Source organism: Podarcis melisellensis (assembly GCF_964234715.1).
Source record: "Podarcis melisellensis genome assembly, chromosome: 7".
In the NCBI taxonomy this organism is placed as follows: Eukaryota; Metazoa; Chordata; class Lepidosauria; order Squamata; family Lacertidae; genus Podarcis; species Podarcis melisellensis.
The window spans coordinates 386,384-405,094 of record NC_138539.1 but is presented as its reverse complement, the minus strand read 5'-3'; the positions used below and the strand labels follow the sequence as shown (position 1 = coordinate 405,094).

At 58.2% G+C, this 18,711-nt stretch overlaps 1 protein-coding gene across 25 annotated transcripts in view; it reads left to right on the top strand.

Moving 5' to 3' along the window:
* PLEC (plectin) overlaps positions 1-18,402 on the top strand; it is a gene marked incomplete at its 3' end in the record, with an annotated part of 109,328 nt that extends 90,926 nt beyond the window's left edge. For 24 of the 25 annotated variants that reach the window (XM_081919569.1, XM_081919561.1, XM_081919570.1 and 21 more), the window contains 11 exons: positions 128-254; positions 380-563; positions 1,367-1,524; positions 1,665-1,843; positions 2,712-2,850; positions 4,011-4,367; positions 4,829-4,912; positions 5,037-5,141; positions 5,935-6,033; positions 7,590-10,970; positions 12,034-18,402. In XM_081919569.1, coding sequence (XP_081775695.1) covers positions 128-254; positions 380-563; positions 1,367-1,524; positions 1,665-1,843; positions 2,712-2,850; positions 4,011-4,367; positions 4,829-4,912; positions 5,037-5,141; positions 5,935-6,033; positions 7,590-10,970; positions 12,034-18,402 — 11,182 coding nt within the window. The remainder of the gene's footprint in view (positions 1-127; positions 255-379; positions 564-1,366; positions 1,525-1,664; positions 1,844-2,711; positions 2,851-4,010; positions 4,368-4,828; positions 4,913-5,036; positions 5,142-5,934; positions 6,034-7,589; positions 10,971-12,033) is intronic. The other variant, XM_081919567.1, reaches the window with a different exon arrangement.
* Between the last annotated feature and the right edge of the window lie 309 nt (positions 18,403-18,711).

The window sequence follows — 18,711 nt, the reverse complement described above, 5'->3', positions numbered from 1 at the left end:
GGGTGGCATGGGGGGCTCTCTGCCTCTCTGCCCGCTCTGCTCTCTCTTTGGGGCAGGCGACCCTGGGGAACCCCCAACCCCCCCCTCTGAGATGGTTCTGGAGCCTCCTTTTCCTCTCTGCCCACAGGTTGGAGGGCAGCCACCAGAGCCTGCTGACCTTCTGGCACCAGCTGCACATCGACATGCAGAGTCTCCTCTCCTGGCAGTACCTGCAGAGGGACATCCAGCAGATCCAGTCCTGGTCGCTGCTCATAGTGAGGAGCGGGTGCTAAGGAAGCTCTTGGGGGGCGGGAGGGAGGGAGGAGTGGGTGACCTGCAACCTGGGCTCGAGGGGGAGGGAAAGGGCCCCTTCCTGACCTGGCTTCTCCGCCTCCCCCAGTTCCGGACGATGCCCCCCGAGGATTACCGGAAGACCTTGCGCAGCCTGGAGACCCACTACCAGGAGTTCCTGCGCAACAGCCAGGACTCCCAGAACTTCCTGCCGGATGACCGGCTGCACGTGGAGCGCGAATACACCCTCTGCACCCAGAAGTACGAGATGCTGCTGCGCGGCCTGGAGAAAGGTGAGGCGCCCCCTGGCTCTTCCATGGGGGGGGGGGAGCTCCCTGGCATCTGCAGCCAAACAAATCTCCTGGGTCCCCAGAGTCATAGAATCAGAATTGTAGAGGAGGAAGAGACCCCAAGGGGCACCCAGTGCAATCCCTGCAATGCAGGAGTCGCAGCCAGAGAGTCGCAGCCGCCCAACCACTGCTTTAAAAGCCCCAGTGCAAGAGAGCCCACCATCTTCGAAGGTTGCCTGCCTGCTTGCCTGCTTCCTGGGGGCTGCCTCTGTCTTGCTGTGGGTTCCTTCCAAGTCTACAATTCTATGTGCCCTCCCTCCTTCCTGAATTGCCTCCCCATGGCAATAATAATAATAATAATAATAATAATAATAATAATAAATTTTATTTATACCCCCGCCCTCCCCAGCCAAGACTGGGCTCATGGCGGCTAACACCCGATATATAAAAACAAATTAATTAAAAACAAGATTAAAATACGACATTAAAATATTAAAATACAGCCTCATTTCAATGGAAACTCAAATCAAAAACTTTTTTGGGGATGAAAACGTCAAGTCTTGACCAAGGCTAGCTAACTTTCCAGAAAAAAGCCAGGGAAGTCCCCAAATAGGGGGTGCTGCAGGTGGAGGGTGTTTCTCCAACCGTCCTTCCATCCCTGCTCAGCTGGACCCCAGCCAGCCCCCTTTCCCCCCACAGGCTGGCTTTGGAGGCCTCTCTCTCTCCCCTTGTGCCCCTTCCCCACACTGGAAGCTGTGTCTGCCTGCTCCTCCACTCACCTGGGCTTGGTTTGTTTGGTGTCTCAGGGGAGCAGGAGGAGTCTCTCTGCAGGAACTTCATCTCGCAGCTGAAGGACATCCGCCTGCAGCTGGAGGGCTGCGAGTCCCGCACCATCCACAAGATCCGCTCTCCGCTGGACAAGGACCCTGCCAAGGAGTGTGCCCAGCGCATCAGTGACCAGCAGGTACTGCCCCCCCCCCACGCATCTCTTCCTACCCTGGCAGGAATCTGACGCTGCTACCACCAGTGCGGATCCTGCCCCCGCTTTGTGGCTTCACTGCGGGCTTCATTCTGCTCCCTCCTCTGCCTCTCTCCTCCCTCTAGCAAATCCACCTGGAACTGGAGGGCATCAAGAAGAACCTGGGCAAAGTGAGCGCCAAGACGGAGGAGGTGTTGGCGCAACCAGAGCAGGCCAGCTCAGCCCCCACCCTCCACTCAGAGCTGGACATCACCCTGCAGAAGATGGACCAGGTGTACAGCCTCTCCAGCATCTACCTGGAAAAGTAGGTCCTCCTCTCACCCGGGACTCTCTCCGCCCACCTGGTCAGCCGGGTGTCGCCAGGAGCTGCTTCCGCTTCCTGAGGCCTTTGCTGCCCTCTTCCCTTGGGTCTGGCGGGGGCCCTTCTATGCTTTTGCATCCTCCATCCACTGCCTCCTTTCTCCCACCAGATCTTTCACTGGTCTTGGTCTGTGTTCGCCCAACCCGTGAAAACACTTGGGAGATGAACCTGTGAGGAAGGGAGATTTGTGGGTGGGTAGTGAGAGCCTCTTGGCTCTTCTTCTGCAGGGGAAGCGGGTTGCCTCACCCACATGGACCCACCTGGTCCTTGACCTCGCCATCCCCCCTGGCCCTTCTGTGGGTGCCCTCGCCAGGTGAGCGATGGCAGGTGCCTAGGAGGTGCCTTCTCAGTAGTAACCCCCCTTGCGGCGTCTCAGCACCTGCCTGGAGGTCATTTTGGCGCCAGGCAAATCACTTTTTCTTGCTCCAGGCCTTTTTGCATGGCGTTGCCGCTCTGGCTGGGTTTTGCTCTCTTGCTGTTTTGAATTGATGTAGCGCTGCCTTCTTTTGTGCCAAACCCATAAAATTCTCCCATTCAGCCATTCATTTGCATCACAAATAAACACAGCATCTGAAAGCAGCACTGTAGAGGGACTTTTAAAAAATGTTGGATGTTTATTCTGCTTTTATATTTGCTGGAAGCTGCCCAGAGTGGCTGGGGTGCAAATAATAAAATTTCTATTATTATTAAGCGACCACCCATGTCACAACTTTTGCACACTGCCATCGGGTGTCTTGTGCAAATGGGAGGCTGCTTGGGCTCTCCTTCCCTTCCGACGCAAACCTCCAGCTCCCCTCTTCTCGCCCCACAGGCTGAAGACCATCAACCTGGTGATCCGCAGCACGCAAGGGGCAGAGGAGCTGGTCCGCAAGTACGAGGAGCAGCTGAAGGATGTGCAAGCGGTGCCCTCTGACCTCAAGGCCCTGGAGGCCACCAAGACAGAGCTGAAGGTGCCTGCAGAATTTATTATTTCAGTCCCAGACCAGTTCCAGCCCACATACAAATATCAAAGAAGTCCTAAAACAAGATAGGGATACATTTGAATTTGCAATTAGGTATAACAGGGACGATACAGATATAGCAACAGTTAAAAAATATATAAATTAAAACTTAGTCACTAACATATAACCTGAAATTATCATTTAAAAACTTAATCATTATGATTGCAGAGCTTGTTCCCTAAGTTTTATGGCAATCACACAGAATTTGGCTACCCTTAACGTGACCTCAGGATCCTTGTCCTCCACCAGGGATTTTAGACATTGAAGTTCAGATTCATTTGGAGATTTTAGCATAGCAGGGCTAATAAAGTGTATATCCCTGTAGAAACGGCAGCATAACAAGGCACCCCTCCTTCAAGCCACAGGGGCAGACATGTTCCATGTATGGTTTACCCTCAGATCTGCCCGGCAATAAGGCAGATGGCAGCACGTTGAATCTAGCGAGGGTAAATGACTGTATTTAGGTATTTGTAATTTTGACAAAGGGACGTGGGTGCCTAGGACTTGCCGATCGTATGGTCGGCGGTTCAAATCCCCGCGGCGGGGTGAGCTCCCGTCTTTCGGTCCCAGCTCCTGCCCACCTAGCAGTTCGAAAGCACCCCTAAGTGCAAGTAGATAAATAGGTACCGCTTTATAGCGGGAAGGTAAACGGCGTTTCCGTGTGCTGCGCTGGTGCTGACTTGCCAGAGCAGCTTCGTCACGCTGGCCACGTGACCCGGAAGTGTCTCTGGACAGCGCTGGCCCCAGGCCTCTTAAGTGAGATGAGCGCACAACCCTAGAGTCGGACACGACTGGCCCATAAGGGCAAGGGTACCTTTACCTTTACCTTAATTTTGACAAATAATTTGCAGGGTTAAATCCTCTCCCACTATCTTTTATTGCTGGGTGTTTATTCATCTCGCTCACATGGCATTGCAGTTCCACATCCCAAAGTTGTTGGCAGATTATTGCTCTAGCTTTCTCATAATCTACAGCTATCAGGGAAAACCCAAAGCCTCTTAGCTTTGGTGCTTGCTTGGGCCAGGAGGGCGGGGAGATGGGAGGGGGCCTGGCCCCAGCCGCTCCTGGAGGTTGTGAGGAGGGCTGACCCTTTGTGTCTTCCTCCGCAGAGGCTGCGTGGGCAGGTGGAAGGGCACCAGCCCATCTTCAGCACCCTGGAGGCCGACCTGGGCAAGGCCAGCGAGGTGAACGAGCGGATGGTGCAGGGCCACAGCGAGAGGGACATAGACCTGGTCCGCTACCGGGAGCGGGTGCAGCAGCTGCTGGAGCGCTGGCAGGCCATCCTGGCCCAGATCGACCTGCGCCAGAGGGAGCTGGACCAGCTGGGGCGCCAGCTGCGCTACTACCGCGAGAGCTATGACAGCCTCATCCAGTGGATCCAGGACGCCCGGCAGCGCCAGGAGAGCCTCCAGGCCGTTCCCATCACCAGCAGCAAGGGCGTGCGGGAGCAGCTGCTGCAGGAGAAGGTGAGGCGGCCGTGGGGTTTGGCTCAGCTGCTCCTGCCCCCAGCCCTGCCAGGGGGCCTGCAGCTCCAGCTCATCACTGAGGGAAGCAGCGGAGGTTCTCCAGGCCTGTGTCATTCGTGGAAAGGCCTCCCTGATGGTCTTTGAGGGGGGCCCCTCTTGGGTCCATGGGGAGGCTGCCAGCATCGCCACCACAAGGCCGATGCCAAGCAAAAGCTCTGAGCGACTGCTCCTGGCCTTCCCTCTGGGTGAAGCTATCTGAAGGGCTCTAGGTGGCCTACCAGCTAAAGCGCAGCCCCCCCACCCCACAGAATCCCCTCGCCTGATCTATAAGGACACGGGTTGGCATGGCAGTGGCTGTTCCTCAGCCCAGAGCATTTCAGCTGACCACAGCTGGGTGTGTGGTCCCTTCCCTGCCCATCCTCTCCCTGTGGGGCTACTGACAGCTGTCTTTGTTTCCCTAGAAACTCCTGGAGGAATGTGAGCGCAACCGGGAGAAGGTGGAGGAGTGCCAGCGCTTTGCCAAGCAATACATTGATGCCATCAAGGTGAGGCAGCTGGGGGCTGGAGAGGCCGGGGTCCTGTGCAAATGGAGGAGGGGAGTTGGGGGCCGAGGGGATTTGGGGCTTCCAGGTGCTGACGCTGCCTCTGCCCCTTCCCCCTTCTTACAAGGATTATGAGCTCCAGCTGGTGACCTACAAGGCGCAGGTGGAGCCAGTGGCCTCTCCAGCCAAGAAGCCCAAAGTTCAGTCGGCCTCGGACAGCATCATCCAGGAGGTGAGAGGGGGCCCTTGGGTGGGGCTGGGGGGAGAGGGACCCTGGAGCCACCCTGGGCAGCAGGCACAGTGGAGATATGCCACACAAGGCAGACTGAGTTTTCCTGCCATAGAATCATAGTTGGAGGGGACTCCAATGGTCCTCTAGTCCACCCCTGCAATGCATGAATCTCAGCTGAAGTGTCCATAACAGATGGCCAGCCAAGCTCTGCTTAAAAACTTCTGAGGAAGGAGAGGCCACAACTTCCCAAGGGAGACTGTCTCCCTGTCAAACAGCTCTTACACTGATGTTTAGTGGGAATCTACTTCCTTGTAACTTGAAGCCATTGGCTTGGATTCTACCCTCCAGAGCAGGAGAAAACAATCTTGCTCCCTCTTCCATGTGACATCCCTTGAGATATTTGAAGATGGATGAGTGGAAATGGGCTTCTGACCATGTGCTAGATATTTGCCTTTAGAGAGATGTTTTTCTCACTCTGCCTTGTATGGCTAAAAGAATTGGCAGGAGATCCAGAACAGACAAAAGGAAAGGCTCATTTGCTCAGGGCATATTTAGAACTGTGGAACTCACTGCACCAGGATGTGCAGGGATGGCTGCCAGTTTGGATGGCTTTGGAAAGAGAAAGGCACGGAGAAGGAGAAGCTCCTGGGTGCAACTAGCCACGTCCCTGGCGAGCAGGAGAGGCCTTCTGAGGTGGCTCCCTCTGGCCGAGTCCAGTCGGGCCTTGGAAGGCCTGGGGGCTGTAGTCTCGCCCCCCACCCCGCCATGACCTTTCTGCTTTGTGGTCTCCCAGTACGTGGACCTGCGGACGCGCTACAGTGAGCTGACCACGCTGAGCAGCCAGTACATCAAGTTCATCACTGAGACGCTTCGGCGGCTGGAGCAGGAGGAGGTGAGTGCGCCGCCCGTGGGAGGAGGGGTGGGGGCAGCATGCCTTGGCTGCATCCTTCTCCCCCTGCCCCCCCTCGCGGTCCATCCTGGGCCAGAGCATCCCTCTTGCCTGACTGCCTCTTCCGCATGACTAACGCTGGACCGCGAGGCCCCCTAACCCGCCGGGGGGGGGGCTCCTCCGCTGGGCCTGTCCTGTCTGCCAGAGGCACTTCCCAGATACACACTTAGTACAGCTGCGTCTGCTTCTTGGGCCGGGGCTCCTTCCCGCCCGGTTCTCCTGTCCTGTCCTGTCCTCTTCTGCTCTGAAATGCTCCTCTGTAACCTTTCTAACTCTTGATTTCTGCCCTCTGGAAGTCCAGCCGCTTTGCCAGTGCTTTGCCTTGGGGGATGTTTGTATTGGTTGGGGATCTAATGGAGGGTTAAAAACCAGGAGGATCCGGGCCTTTTCTGCACCAGGTACTCCACTGTGCGCATGCCGACGACACCCACCCCACATGGACCCTGTTCCCTGCGCACATCTTGCTTCTCCCTCCCCCCCTCCTGCAACTCCTGTGGGCCGAACCATTTGTGGTTCCTAGTAGGTTGAGAAGGAAGGGCAGAACTGAGAAGCAGAGTTTTTTGGAGTGGGATGGGGGTGTGTGCCTAGTCCTGCCCACCGTCTGGAGGCAGTCAGGAGAATGGAGGGGGGGTTGCCATCACCGCTGCCCTGCTGCGATCATCTGCCACTCCTGCCACCGCCTGTGTTCTCCAGCCAGGAGGTGCTGGCCTCTTGGCACTTCCTGGGGCTGAGAATTCGGGGCTTCTGTCTGTGTGGTGCGCTCTGTGCATGCTCCGTTTCCCCCTCGCTCCCTCCCTGCCTCGTGGGGAGCGGAGCAAGGGAGCGGACCCCTGGGCTTTCCACCTGGTGAAGCGTTCTTCACTTCTCCCCGGCCTCCCCCTGCAGGTGTTCCTTGGGGCATCTGGAGGGCAGGCCTGGGACCTGGTGATGAAATTGGCAGCCTTTGTGAGCCTGCAGGGGGCCGCCCGGGGGCCATGGGGCTTTTCACCTTCTCGCCGCGCCCTTCCTCGCCTCACACCCCACGTTGGGCTGGCTCCTCCTCCCCACCTTTGCTGAGCGGATGGGTCTTCCCTGTTGCCACAGTTTGGGCTGTCCGTGGGGGGAGTCTCTGCCTGGAGGGCATCTTGCTTCTCGCTGCCTGGTGAGCATGGTGGAGGTGTGCCAACTGCTCTCTTCGTCCTGCAGCCATTGTGTCTTCCGTTGTGTGTGTCTTTGCCATCGTCTTGCGTCTGTCTCTTCATCCATCCATCCATCCATTCGTCATCCTTGGTTTGTGGGTCTTCCCTGCTTTCTTGCCTGTCGTACTAAGTGAGAGACGTGAGCGCCAGCTTCTCCCGACTGCCACACGTCTTCCCGCAGCCTCCTGGGAAGAGCCGCCACCACCGCCACACCATGCCCCCCACCCCTGCCCCTCTCGCTCACCCCCTGCTCCAATCTCTCTCTTGTGTGATCTTTCTTTCTCTCCCCCCCTTCTCTCTGCTCCCTCCCCCCCCCCGCAGAAAACCGCAGAGAAGCTGAAGGAGGAGGAGCGGAAGCGCCTGGCCGAGGTGGAGGCGCAGCTGGAGAAGCAGAAGCAGCTGGCGGAGGCCCATGCGCAGGCCAAGGCGCAGGCCGAGAGGGAGGCCCAGGAGCTGCAGCGCCGAATGCAGGAGGAGGTCAGCCGGAGGGAGCTGGTGGCCGTGGACGCCGTGCAGCAGCAGCAGACCATCCAGCAGGAGCTGAAGCAGATGAAGCTCAGCTCGGACGCGCAGATCCAGTCCAAGCTCAAGGTGATCGAGGAGGCCGAGATCAACCGCCGAAAGGTGGAGGAGGAGATCCACATCATCCGCCTGCAGCTGCACGCCACCGAGAAGCAGAAGGCGGCCGCGGAGGGAGAGCTGCAGGCGCTGCGGGACAGCGCGGAGGAGGCCGAGCGCCAGAAGCGCCTGGCCCAGGAGGAGGCTGAGCGCCTGCGCAAGCAAGTCAAGGACGAGGCCCAGAAGAAGAAGGAGGCGGAGGACGAGCTGAAGCGCAAGGTGCAGGCCGAGCAGCAGGCTGCCCGCGAGAAGCAGAAGGCCCTGGAGGACCTGCAGAAGCTGCGCCTGCAGGCGGAGGAGGCCGAGCGCAGAATGAAGCAGGCCGAGCTGGAGAAGGAGCGGCAGGTGCAGGTGGCCCAGGAGATGGCGCAGAAGAGCGCCGAGGCAGACCTGCAGAGCCGGCGCCTCTCCTTCGCCGAGAAGACGGCGCAGCTGGAGATGTCCCTCCAGCAGGAGCACATCACCGTCACCCACCTGCAGGAGGAGGCAGAGAGGCTGAAGAAGCTGCAGCTGGACGCAGAGGCGACTCGCGAGGAGGCCGAGAAGGAGGTGGAGAAGTGGCGCCAGAAGGCCAACGAGGCCCTGCGCCTGCGGCTCCAGGCAGAGGAGGTGGCCCACAAGAAGGCCCTGGCGCAGGAAGAGGCTGAGAAGCAGAAGGAGGATGCAGAGCGCGAGGCCCGGAAGCGGTCGAAGGCCGAGGAGTCCGCCCTGCGCCAGAAGGAGCTGGCCGAGGAGGAGCTGGAGAAGCAGCGGAAGCTGGCCGAGGGCACCGCCCAGCAGAAGTTCCTGGCCGAGCAGGAGCTCATCCGCCTGAAGGCTGAGATGGAGAACGGGGAGCAGCAACGGCTGCTGCTGGAGGAGGAGCTCTTCCGTCTCAAGAACGAGGTGAGCGAAGCCATCCAGAAGCGCAAGGAGCTGGAGGAGGAGCTGGCCAAGCTGCGGGCCGAGATGGAGCTGCTGCTGCGGAGCAAGACCAAAGCAGAAGAGGAGACCCGCTCGACCAGCGAGAAGTCCAAGCAGATCCTGGAGGCCGAGGCCAACAAGCTGCGGGAGCTGGCGGAGGAGGCGGCCCGGCTGCGTGCCCTCTCGGAGGAGGCCAAGCGGCAGAGGCAGCTGGCGGAGGAGGAAGCCGCCCGGCAGCGGGCAGAGGCCGAGCGGATCCTCAAGGAGAAACTGGCGGCCATCAATGACGCCTCACGGCTGAAGGCGGAGGCCGAGATCGCCCTGAAGGAGAAGGAGGCCGAGAACGAGCGGCTGCGGCGGCTGGCGGAGGACGAGGCCTACCAGCGGAGGCTGCTGGAGGAGCAGGCCGCCCAGCACAAGCAGGACATTGAGGAGAAGATCACGCAGCTGAAGAAGTCCTCTGAAGGTGAGCTGGAGAGGCAGAGGACCATCGTGGATGAGACGCTCAAGCAGCGGCGCATCATCGAGGAGGAGATCCGCATCCTCAAGATCAACTTTGAGAAGGCCTCCGTGGGGAAGACGGACCTGGAGCTGGAGCTGGGCAAGATCAAGCAGAACGCTGAGGAGATCCAGCGCAGCAAGGAGCAGGCCGAGAACGAGGCTGAGAGGCTGCGGCAACTGGCCCTGGAGGAGGAGAACCGCCGTCGGGAGGCTGAAGCCAAGGTCAAGCAGATCCTGGCTGCTGAGCAGGATGCAGCCCGCCAGCGCAAGGCAGCCCTGGAGGAGGTGGAGCGGCTGAAGGCGAAGGTGGAGGAGGCCAAGAGGCAGAAGGAGGTGGCAGAGAAGGAGTCGGAGAGGCAGATCCAGCTGGCCCAGGAGGCTGCCCAGAAAAGGATTGCGGCAGAAGAGAAGGCCCACTTGGCCGCCGTGCAGCAGAAGGAGCAGGAGCTGCTGCAGAGCAGGCAGCAGGAGCAGAGCACCCTGGACAGGCTGAAGGAGGAGGCTCTGAGGGCCAAGAAGGCGGCTGAGGAAGCAGAGTTTGCGCGGGTCAAGGCGGAGCAGGATGCAGCCCTGTCCCGGCAGCTGGTGGAGGAAGCTGAGCACATGAAGCAGCGGGCGGAGGAGGAGGCCCAAGCCAAGGCCAAGGCCCAGGAGGATGCGGAGCAGCTCCGGAAGGAGGCCGAGCTGGAGGCGGCCAGGAGGGCCCAGGCAGAGCAGGCAGCCCTCAAGCAGAAGCAGCTGGCGGACGCCGAGATGGAGAAGCACAAGAAGTTTGCGGAGCAGACCCTGCGGCAGAAGGCCCAGGTGGAGCAGGAGCTGACCAAGGTCAAGCTTCGGCTGGAGGAGACGGACCACCAGAAGAACATCCTGGAGGAGGAGCAGCAGCGGCTGAAGAACGAGGTGACGGAGGCCATGAAGCAGAAGGCGCAGGTGGAGGAGGAGCTCTTCAAGGTGAAGATCCAGATGGAGGAGCTGGTCAAGCTGAAGCTGCGCATTGAGGAGGAGAACAAGATCCTCATCATGAAGGACAAGGACAACACCCAGAAGTTCCTGGCGGAGGAGGCGGAGAAGATGAAGCAGGTGGCGGAGGAGGCCGCCAGGCTGAGCGTGGAGGCGCAGGAGGCCGCGCGCATGCGCAAGCTGGCGGAGGAGGACCTGGCGCAGCAGCGGGCGCTGGCGGAGAAGATCCTGAAGGAGAAGATGCAGGCGGTGCAGGAGGCCACGCGGCTGAAGGCCGAGGCGGAGATGCTGCAGAAGCAGAAGGAGCTGGCCCAGGAGCAGGCCAAGAAGCTGCAGGAGGACAAGGAGCAGATGCAGATGCAGCTGGCCGAGGAGGCCGAGGGCTTCCAGAAGACCCTGGAGGCGGAGCGCCGCCGGCAGCTGGAGATCACGGCCGACGCCGAGCGCCTGAAGGTGCAGGTGACGGAGCTGAGCCTGGCGCAGGCCAAGGCCGAGGAGGAGGCCAAGCGCTTCAAGAAGCAGGCGGAGGAGATCAGCCGCAAGCTGCACGACACGGAGCTGGCCACCCGGGAGAAGGTGACCCTGGTGCAGACGCTGGAGATCCAGAGGCAGAAGAGCGACCAGGACGCCGAGGCCCTGAGGAAGGCCATCGCGGAGCTGGAGCAGGAGAAGGAGAGGCTGAAGCGCGAGGCGGAGCGGCTGCAGCAGCAGGCCGAGGAGGTACCCCTTTCCTTGGGCCCACAGGCCCCACCCCCAGGGCCCCCCACGGGGAGGAAGGCACATGGAAGCTCCACCCACTCAGCAACCCCGGGGCAGGGCGGGCTGTACCACTTCAGGGGGCAGGTGGGGGGGGTCACATTTTTGCTCAGGATTTTGTACATCTGGTTAGAGGGTTCCGTGATGTTTGCTGCCTTTAATGAAAATGCAGTCCAGATAGTAGATGATCCTCTGTGTAAACAATCTCTGCAAATCAAATGAAACTGGACTGCAAGGATAAAAGTCCGCTCCATGCTGTGATACTTTACATTATTTTATTCTATTATTCATTTTGCATAGAGGAGTATTGAACAATGTGACCCCCCCCCACCTACGTTCTGACATGGTTTTACAATCCACTCTGTCCCCTCCTTCTGTTGCACCTGAGGCCATCTATGAGTCCAAGGCGGGTGGGAGAGAGGAGTGGTAGCTAAATTCTGGAAGTTATGCAAAGAAGGGCCGGGGTTCTGCTGTCATTCCTCAGAAGAGTTGAACTCAGGCTCCTTCATGGAGAGGCCTGTCGGAAGGCTGCCTTTGTGCAACTCCCATGTCTGCTTTCCTCTTGGAAACTTGCCGGGGCCAGTGGTGGCCCACCCAGCACCCCTGGACTACAGCTCCCCCCCCATTCCTGGCCATTGTCTGTGCTGGGGCCCAAGCGCAGCTGGAGGCCAGATGTGCACAAGACTCGCTTAACCCAGAGAAGGCACCATTTGCTCCACCACGTCCTGGTCCCCCTTTCCAAGGCAGGGGTAACAGTGTCTTACCAAAAACAGACGTCCCCCTGTGCCCCCAACCCTCTCCCGCTGCTTGTTTACTCACATGGAAATTGTGGTAACTCCCTAACTTCCTCATGTACTGCCTCTCAGGGCCAGCCAGGTTGACCCTTAACATGTGCCCCCCCCCCCAGTGCTGGCTTTGAATGTAACCTGCTGTGTCGGCGTCCATTGACTGTTGACTGTTCTTTGGGCACTGTGTGCATATCGTGTGCAAGGCAACTGACCTCCCTTTTGTCTCCCTCCTCCCCCAGATGCAGATGGCTCAGAAGGAGCAGTTGCTCCAGGAGACGCAGATCCTCCAGCAGACTTTCCTGTCGGAGAAGGACATCCTCTTGCAGAAGGAGAGGTTCGTGGAGGAGGAGAAGGCCAAGCTGGAGAAGCTCTTCCAGGACGAGGTCAACAAGGCTCAGGGCCTAAAGGCGGAGCAGGAGCGCCAGCAGAAGCAGATGGAGCAGGAGAAGCAGCAGCTGGCAGCCACCCTGGAGGAGGCCAAGAAGAAGCAGGCGGAGGCCGAGGAGAATGTCCGCCGGAAGCAGGAGGAGCTCCAGCAGCTGGAAAAGCAGCGGAAGCAGCAGGAGAAGCTTCTTGCGGAGGAAAACCAGAAGCTGAGGGAGAAGCTGGAGAAGCTGCAGGAGGAGCAGCGGGTGGCCCTGGCTCAGACGAGGGAGATCATGATCCAGACCGATGACCTTCCCCAGGAGGTGGTTGTCCCATCCACGCAGGCACCTCAGTCCAAGGCTGTGCCCAACGGCCGAGACATGGTAGATGGCATCTCTCGGAACGGTGAGCCAGAACTGGCTTTCGATGGAATCCGTCAGAAAGTGCCTGCCAAGAAGCTGCTGGAGGCTGGCATCCTGAGCCGAAAGAACCTGGACAAGTTGACCAAAGGGAAGGTGACGGTGGAGGAGCTCTCCAAGAGGGATGACGTCAGGAGGTACTTGCAAGGCACCAACAGCATCGCCGGCCTGGTGGTTAAGCCAACCAATGAGAAAGTGAGCATCTACCAGGCCATGAAGCAGCAGCTGCTCAGCCCAGGCACAGCCCTCATCCTGCTGGAGGCGCAGGCTGCCTCTGGCTTCATCATCGACCCCATAAAGAACAAGCGGATGGCCGTCAACGAGGCCGTGAAAGAGGGAGTTGTGGGGCCTGAACTGCACAATAAATTGCTGTCTGCTGAGAGAGCAGTGACCGGCTACAAAGATCCCTACACGGGGGAAAAGATCTCCCTCTTCCAAGCCATGACAAAAGATCTCATTGTGAAAGACCACGCGATCCGGCTCCTGGAGGCTCAGATTGCCACAGGAGGCATCATTGACCCCATCAATAGTCACCGCCTGCCCGTGGAAGTGGCCTACAAGCGAGGCTTCTTCGATGAAGAGATGCAGAAGATCCTCTCTGACCCCACGGATGACACCAAAGGCTTCTTCGACCCCAACACCCAGGAGAACCTGACTTACTTGCAGCTGATGGAGAGATGTGTGACCGACCCGGAGACTGGCCTCACTCTGCTGCCGCTGACAGACAAAGCAGCCAAAGGCAGAGAGCTGGTCTACACCGACCAAGAGGCAAAAGACGTCTTCAGGAAAGCCACAGTGTCCGCTCCCTTCGGTCAATTCAAGGGGAAGACCGTGACCATCTGGGAAATCATCAACTCTGAGTATTTCACTGAGGAGCAGAGGCGGGACCTTCTGCGCCAGTACAAGACTGGAAAGATCACCGTGGAGAAGATAATCCGGCTGGTCATCACAGTGGTGGAGGAGAGCGAGAAGAAGAGCCAGCTCTGTTTCGAAGGGCTCCGGGTGCCTGTCCCAGCTGCCGAGCTGCTGGAGAGCAAAATCATTGACAAGGATCTTTACAACCAGTTGCACCAGGGGAAGAAGTCCGTGAAGGATGTCGCCAACAATGAGGCCATCAAGAAGTATCTGAAAGGCTCGAGCGCCATCGCAGGCATCTTGGTAGAGTCAACAGGCCAGAAGTTACTGCTCAATGATGCCTTGAAGAAAAACCTCCTCAAGCCAGAGGTGGTCCTGATGCTCCTGGAGGCCCAGGCTGGAAGTGGATACATCATTGACCCCATGAGGAATGAGTATCTCCCTGTGGACGAAGCCGTCAAATCTGGAATTGTTGGCCCTGAGTTGCATGAGAAGCTGCTGTCTGCAGAGAAGGCTGTGACAGGGTATAAGGACCCTTACACAGGGCAGGTGGTCTCGCTTTTCCAAGCACTGCAGAAAGGCCTCATTGCTAAGGAGACAGGGGTCCGTCTGCTGGACGCTCAGCTTGCCACCGGGGGCATCATTGACCCCGTGAACAGCCACCGCCTCCCCCTTGACGTTGCTTGCAAGCGAGGCTACTTCAGCGAAGAGATGCACAAGATGTTGTCGGCTCCAGCGGATGATGCCAAGCTGTACTACGACCCCAACGCCCAGGAGAAGGTCAGTTACGCTCAGCTGCAGAGGAAATGCCACGTTGACAAGCCGACGGGCCTTCGCCTGCTCTCCCTCTCTGACCAGGCCATCCAGCTTCAGCAGGAGGAGGTCTACTCCGACAGCCAGGCTAAGGAATCCTTTGGCAAGGCAGTGGTGGAAGTCCCAGCTGGCAGCTTGAAGGGCAAAACGGTCACAATCTGGGAGCTGATTCATTCCGAATATTTCACTGAAGAGCAGAGGCGGGAGCTGATACGGCAGTTCAAATCCGGCAAAGTCACCATCGAGAGGGTCATCAAAATAATTGTCACCATCATTGAAGAGACTGAGACCAAAAAGCAAGAGAAGCTGACCTTCAGTGGCTTGCGTGCCCCCGTGCCTGCCAGCGAGCTCTGGGAGTCCAAGATTCTCAGCAAGGCCCAGTATGAGCAGCTGAAGGAAGGGAAGAAGACCGTGAGGGACCTCTCCGAGACGGGAGACGTGAAGAGGTACCTCCAAGGGAGCGACTGCATTGCTGGTGTGTATGTGGAAGAAACCAAGGAGAAGCTGAGCATCTATGAGGCCATGAAGAAGAACCTGCTCCTGCCCAGCACAGCAGTTGTCCTTCTGGAGGCCCAGGCGGCCACAGGGTTCATGGTGGACCCAGTCAGGAACCAGAAGCTGTATGTCAATGAGGCGGTGAAGGCTGGCATTGTGGGACCAGAGCTCCATGAGAAACTGCTGTCCGCCGAGAAGGCTGTGACTGGGTACAAGGACCCTTACTCTGGGAACACCATCTCCCTCTTTGAGGCCATGAAGAAGGGGCTGATCCTCAGGGAACACGCCATCCGCCTGCTGGAAGCCCAGGTTGCTACCGGAGGCATCATTGACCCCGTGCACAGCCACCGTGTCCCCGTGGAGGTGGCTTACAAGCGAGGTTACTTTGATGAAGCACTGAACCGAACCCTCTCGGACCCCACAGATGACACCAAGGGCTTCTTTGACCCCAACACCAAGGAGAATCTTACTTACCTGCAGCTGAAGGAGAGGTGTATTGAAGACCCCGAGACTGGCCTCTATCTGCTGCCCTTGAAGCAACCTGAGAGACCCACCGTGGTGGAGACAACCCAGGTGTACACTGAGGCCGAGACCAAGCAGGTGTTTGAGGAGACCCAGGTTGACATTCCAGTGGGAGACAGGGCCGGCTCCTCCATGTCCTTGTGGGAGATCATGAACTCGGACCTGATCCCTGAGGAGCAGCGCAATCGGCTGATGGATGAGTTCCGCTCCGGCAAGGTGACGAAGGAGCGCATGATCATCATCATCATTGAGATCATTGAGAAGACAGAGATCATCCGGCAGCAAGACCTCACCTCCTATGACTATGTCCGCCGCCGCATCACTGCTGAGGACCTCTATGAGGCCAGGATCATCTCCCTGGAAATATACAATGCACTGAAGCAGGGCTCCAAGACCATCCGCGAGATCCTGGAGATCGAGACCATCTGGAGGTACCTGTACGGCTCCGGCTGTGTTGCTGGAATCTACATTCCATCCAGCAAACAGAAGATCAGCATCTACCAGGCCCTGAAGAAAGGGCTGATCAGCCCAGAGGTGGCTCGGCCCTTGCTGGAAGCTCAGGCTGCCACTGGCTTCATTGTGGAGCCCATCAAAAATGACATGTTGACTGTTGATGAGGCCGTCAGAAAAGGGGTTGTGGGCCCAGAAATGCACGACCGTCTCCTGTCTGCCGAGAGAGCTGTGACCGGCTACCGTGACCCCTACAGCGAGCAGAAAATCTCTCTTTTCCAGGCCATGAAGAAGGATCTCATCCCTTCTGAAGAAGCCCTCCGGTTGCTTGATGCCCAGTTGGCCACTGGAGGCATAATAGACCCACACCTGGGCTTCCACCTGCCCTTAGAGATTGCCATTCAGCGTGGCTACTTTAACAGGGAGACGCACGACCGGCTGTCTGAGCCCAGCGAGGTCCGCAGCTATGTGGATCCCTCCACCGACGACAAGCTCAGCTATGCACAGCTCCTCAAGCGATGCAGGAAGGACGAGAACAATGGCTGCCTGCTGTTGCCCCTCTGTGACACTCGCAAGCTGACCTTCAGGGGCCTGAGGAAGCAGATCTCGGTTGAAGAGCTGGTGCGCTCCAAAGTCATGGATGAAGCAACCGCCCAGCGCCTCCAGGAGGGCTTGACCTCTGTGGAAGAGGTCTCCAAAAACCTGCAGAGGTTCTTGGAGGGCACCAGCTGCATTGCTGGTGTCTACGTGGACTCCTCCAAGGAGAGGCTGTCCGTGTACCAGGCCATGAAGAAAGGCATCATCCGTCCCGGCACAGCCTTTGAGCTGCTGGAAGCCCAGGCAGCTACTGGGTACGTCATTGACCCCATCAAGAGCCTCAAGTTGACTGTGGAGGAGGCGGTGCGCATGGGCATCGTGGGTCCCGAGTTCAAGGACAAGCTGCTTTCGGCAGAGAGGGCTGTGACAGGCTACAAGGACCCCTACTCTGGCAAGATGATCTCCCTCTTCCAAGCCATGAAGAAAGGCCTGATCCTGAAAGACCACGGGATCCGTTTGCTAGAAGCGCAGATTGCCACAGGAGGCATCATTGATCCAGAGGAGAGCCATCGCCTGCCTGTGGAAATGGCATACAAGAGAGGCCTGTTTGATGAGGAAATGAATGAGATCCTCCTGGATCCTAGTGATGACACAAAGGGGTTCTTCGACCCAAACACCGAGGAGAACCTGACCTACCTGCAGCTGATGGAGAGGTGCATGACAGACCCTGAGACTGGGCTCTGCCTTCTGCCTTTGAAGGAGAAGAAGCGGGAGAGGAAGACCTCCTCCAAGTCCTCCGTCCGCAAGCGCAGGGTGGTGATTGTTGACCCAGAGACTGGGAAGGAGATGTCAGTGTATGAAGCCTACCGCAAAGGCCTCATTGACCACCAGACCTATTTGGAGCTCTCTGAGCAGGAGTGCGAATGGGAAGAGATCACTATTTCCTCCTCGGACGGGGTCGTCAAATCCATGATCATTGACCGGAGGTCAGGGAGGCAGTACGACATCGACGACGCCATTGCGAAGGGCCTGATTGACCAGTCTGCCCTCGACCAGTACCGCTCGGGCACTTTGTCCATCACAGAGTTTGCAGACATGTTGTCTGGCAACATGAGCGGGTTCCGATCCAGATCTTCCTCCGTCGGCTCCTCCTCTTCCTACCCCGTAAGCCCCGCCCACGGGAGAGCTCAGCTGACCTCCTGGAGTGACCCCACAGAGGAGACCGGCCCAGTGGCTGGCATCCTGGACACAGACACCCTGGAGAAGGTCTCCATCACAGAGGCCATGCACCGCAACCTGGTGGACAACATCACTGGCCAGAGGCTGCTGGAGGCTCAGGCCTGCACAGGTGGCATCATTGACCCGAGCTCCGGGGAGAAGTTCTCCGTCGCCGATGCCGTTAACAAAGGCCTAGTGGACAAGATCATGGTGGACAGGATCAACCTCGCCCAGAAGGCTTTCTACGGCTTTGAGGACCCCAGAACCAAGACCAAGATGTCCGCGGCGCAAGCCCTGAAGAAGGGCTGGCTGTACTACGAGGCCGGCCAGCGGTTCCTGGAGGTGCAGTATCTGACTGGAGGGCTGATTGAGCCGGAGGTGACTGGCCGGGTCCCCCTGGATGAGGCGCTTCAGAAGGGCACCATCGATGCCCGCACGGCCCAGAAGCTCCGGGACGTGAACACCTATTCCAAGTACTTGACCTGCCCCAAAACCAAGCTCAAGATCTCCTACAAGGACGCCATGGACAGGAGCATGACGGAGGAGGGCACCGGCCTGCGCCTCCTGGAAGCCTCTTCCCAGTCCAGCAAAGGCTATTACAGCCCCTACAATGTCAGCGGCTCCGGCTCCACCTCGGGGTCTCGATCCGGATCACGAACGGGATCCCGGTCGGGCTCCAGGCGAGGGAGCTTCGACGCAACGGGCTCCGGTTTCTCCATGTCCTTCTCTTCCGCCTCTTACACTGCTTCCAACTATGGCCGAAGATACACATCAGGTCCAAGCGGCAGTGGCAGCGGCGGCGGCAGCACAGATGTCCCCCCCAGCCTTGCTGGCATCTCGGCCCCCCACAGCGTGAGCTGCGGAGGAGGAGAAGGCGGCAGCAGCAGGAGATCTCTTGGACTGCAGGGGCAGCCGCAGCTTCCCGTGGCCTAACGTGCTCCCAGCCCTCCTGCCTCCTTAAAGCCTGAGATAACTTTTGCATTTATCCTGCTCTGCATGTGGAAAAGCTGCTGGCTAACCTTCTCATTTTTATTATTATTATTATTATTTTGTAATGTTTAAAAACACAATCTCCTTCCAAAGCAGTGCCTAAAGTTTAACCAAAAAAGACTAGACTAATATATTAATATATATGATTGTTCTGACAGTATTTGTATATTGAGAGAAAGAGAGAGAGCGTTTCCGTCGTCATCCTCCACCATCCTTCCCCCGCCCTCAGTTTAGCCACCCGGGAGCTTCTTT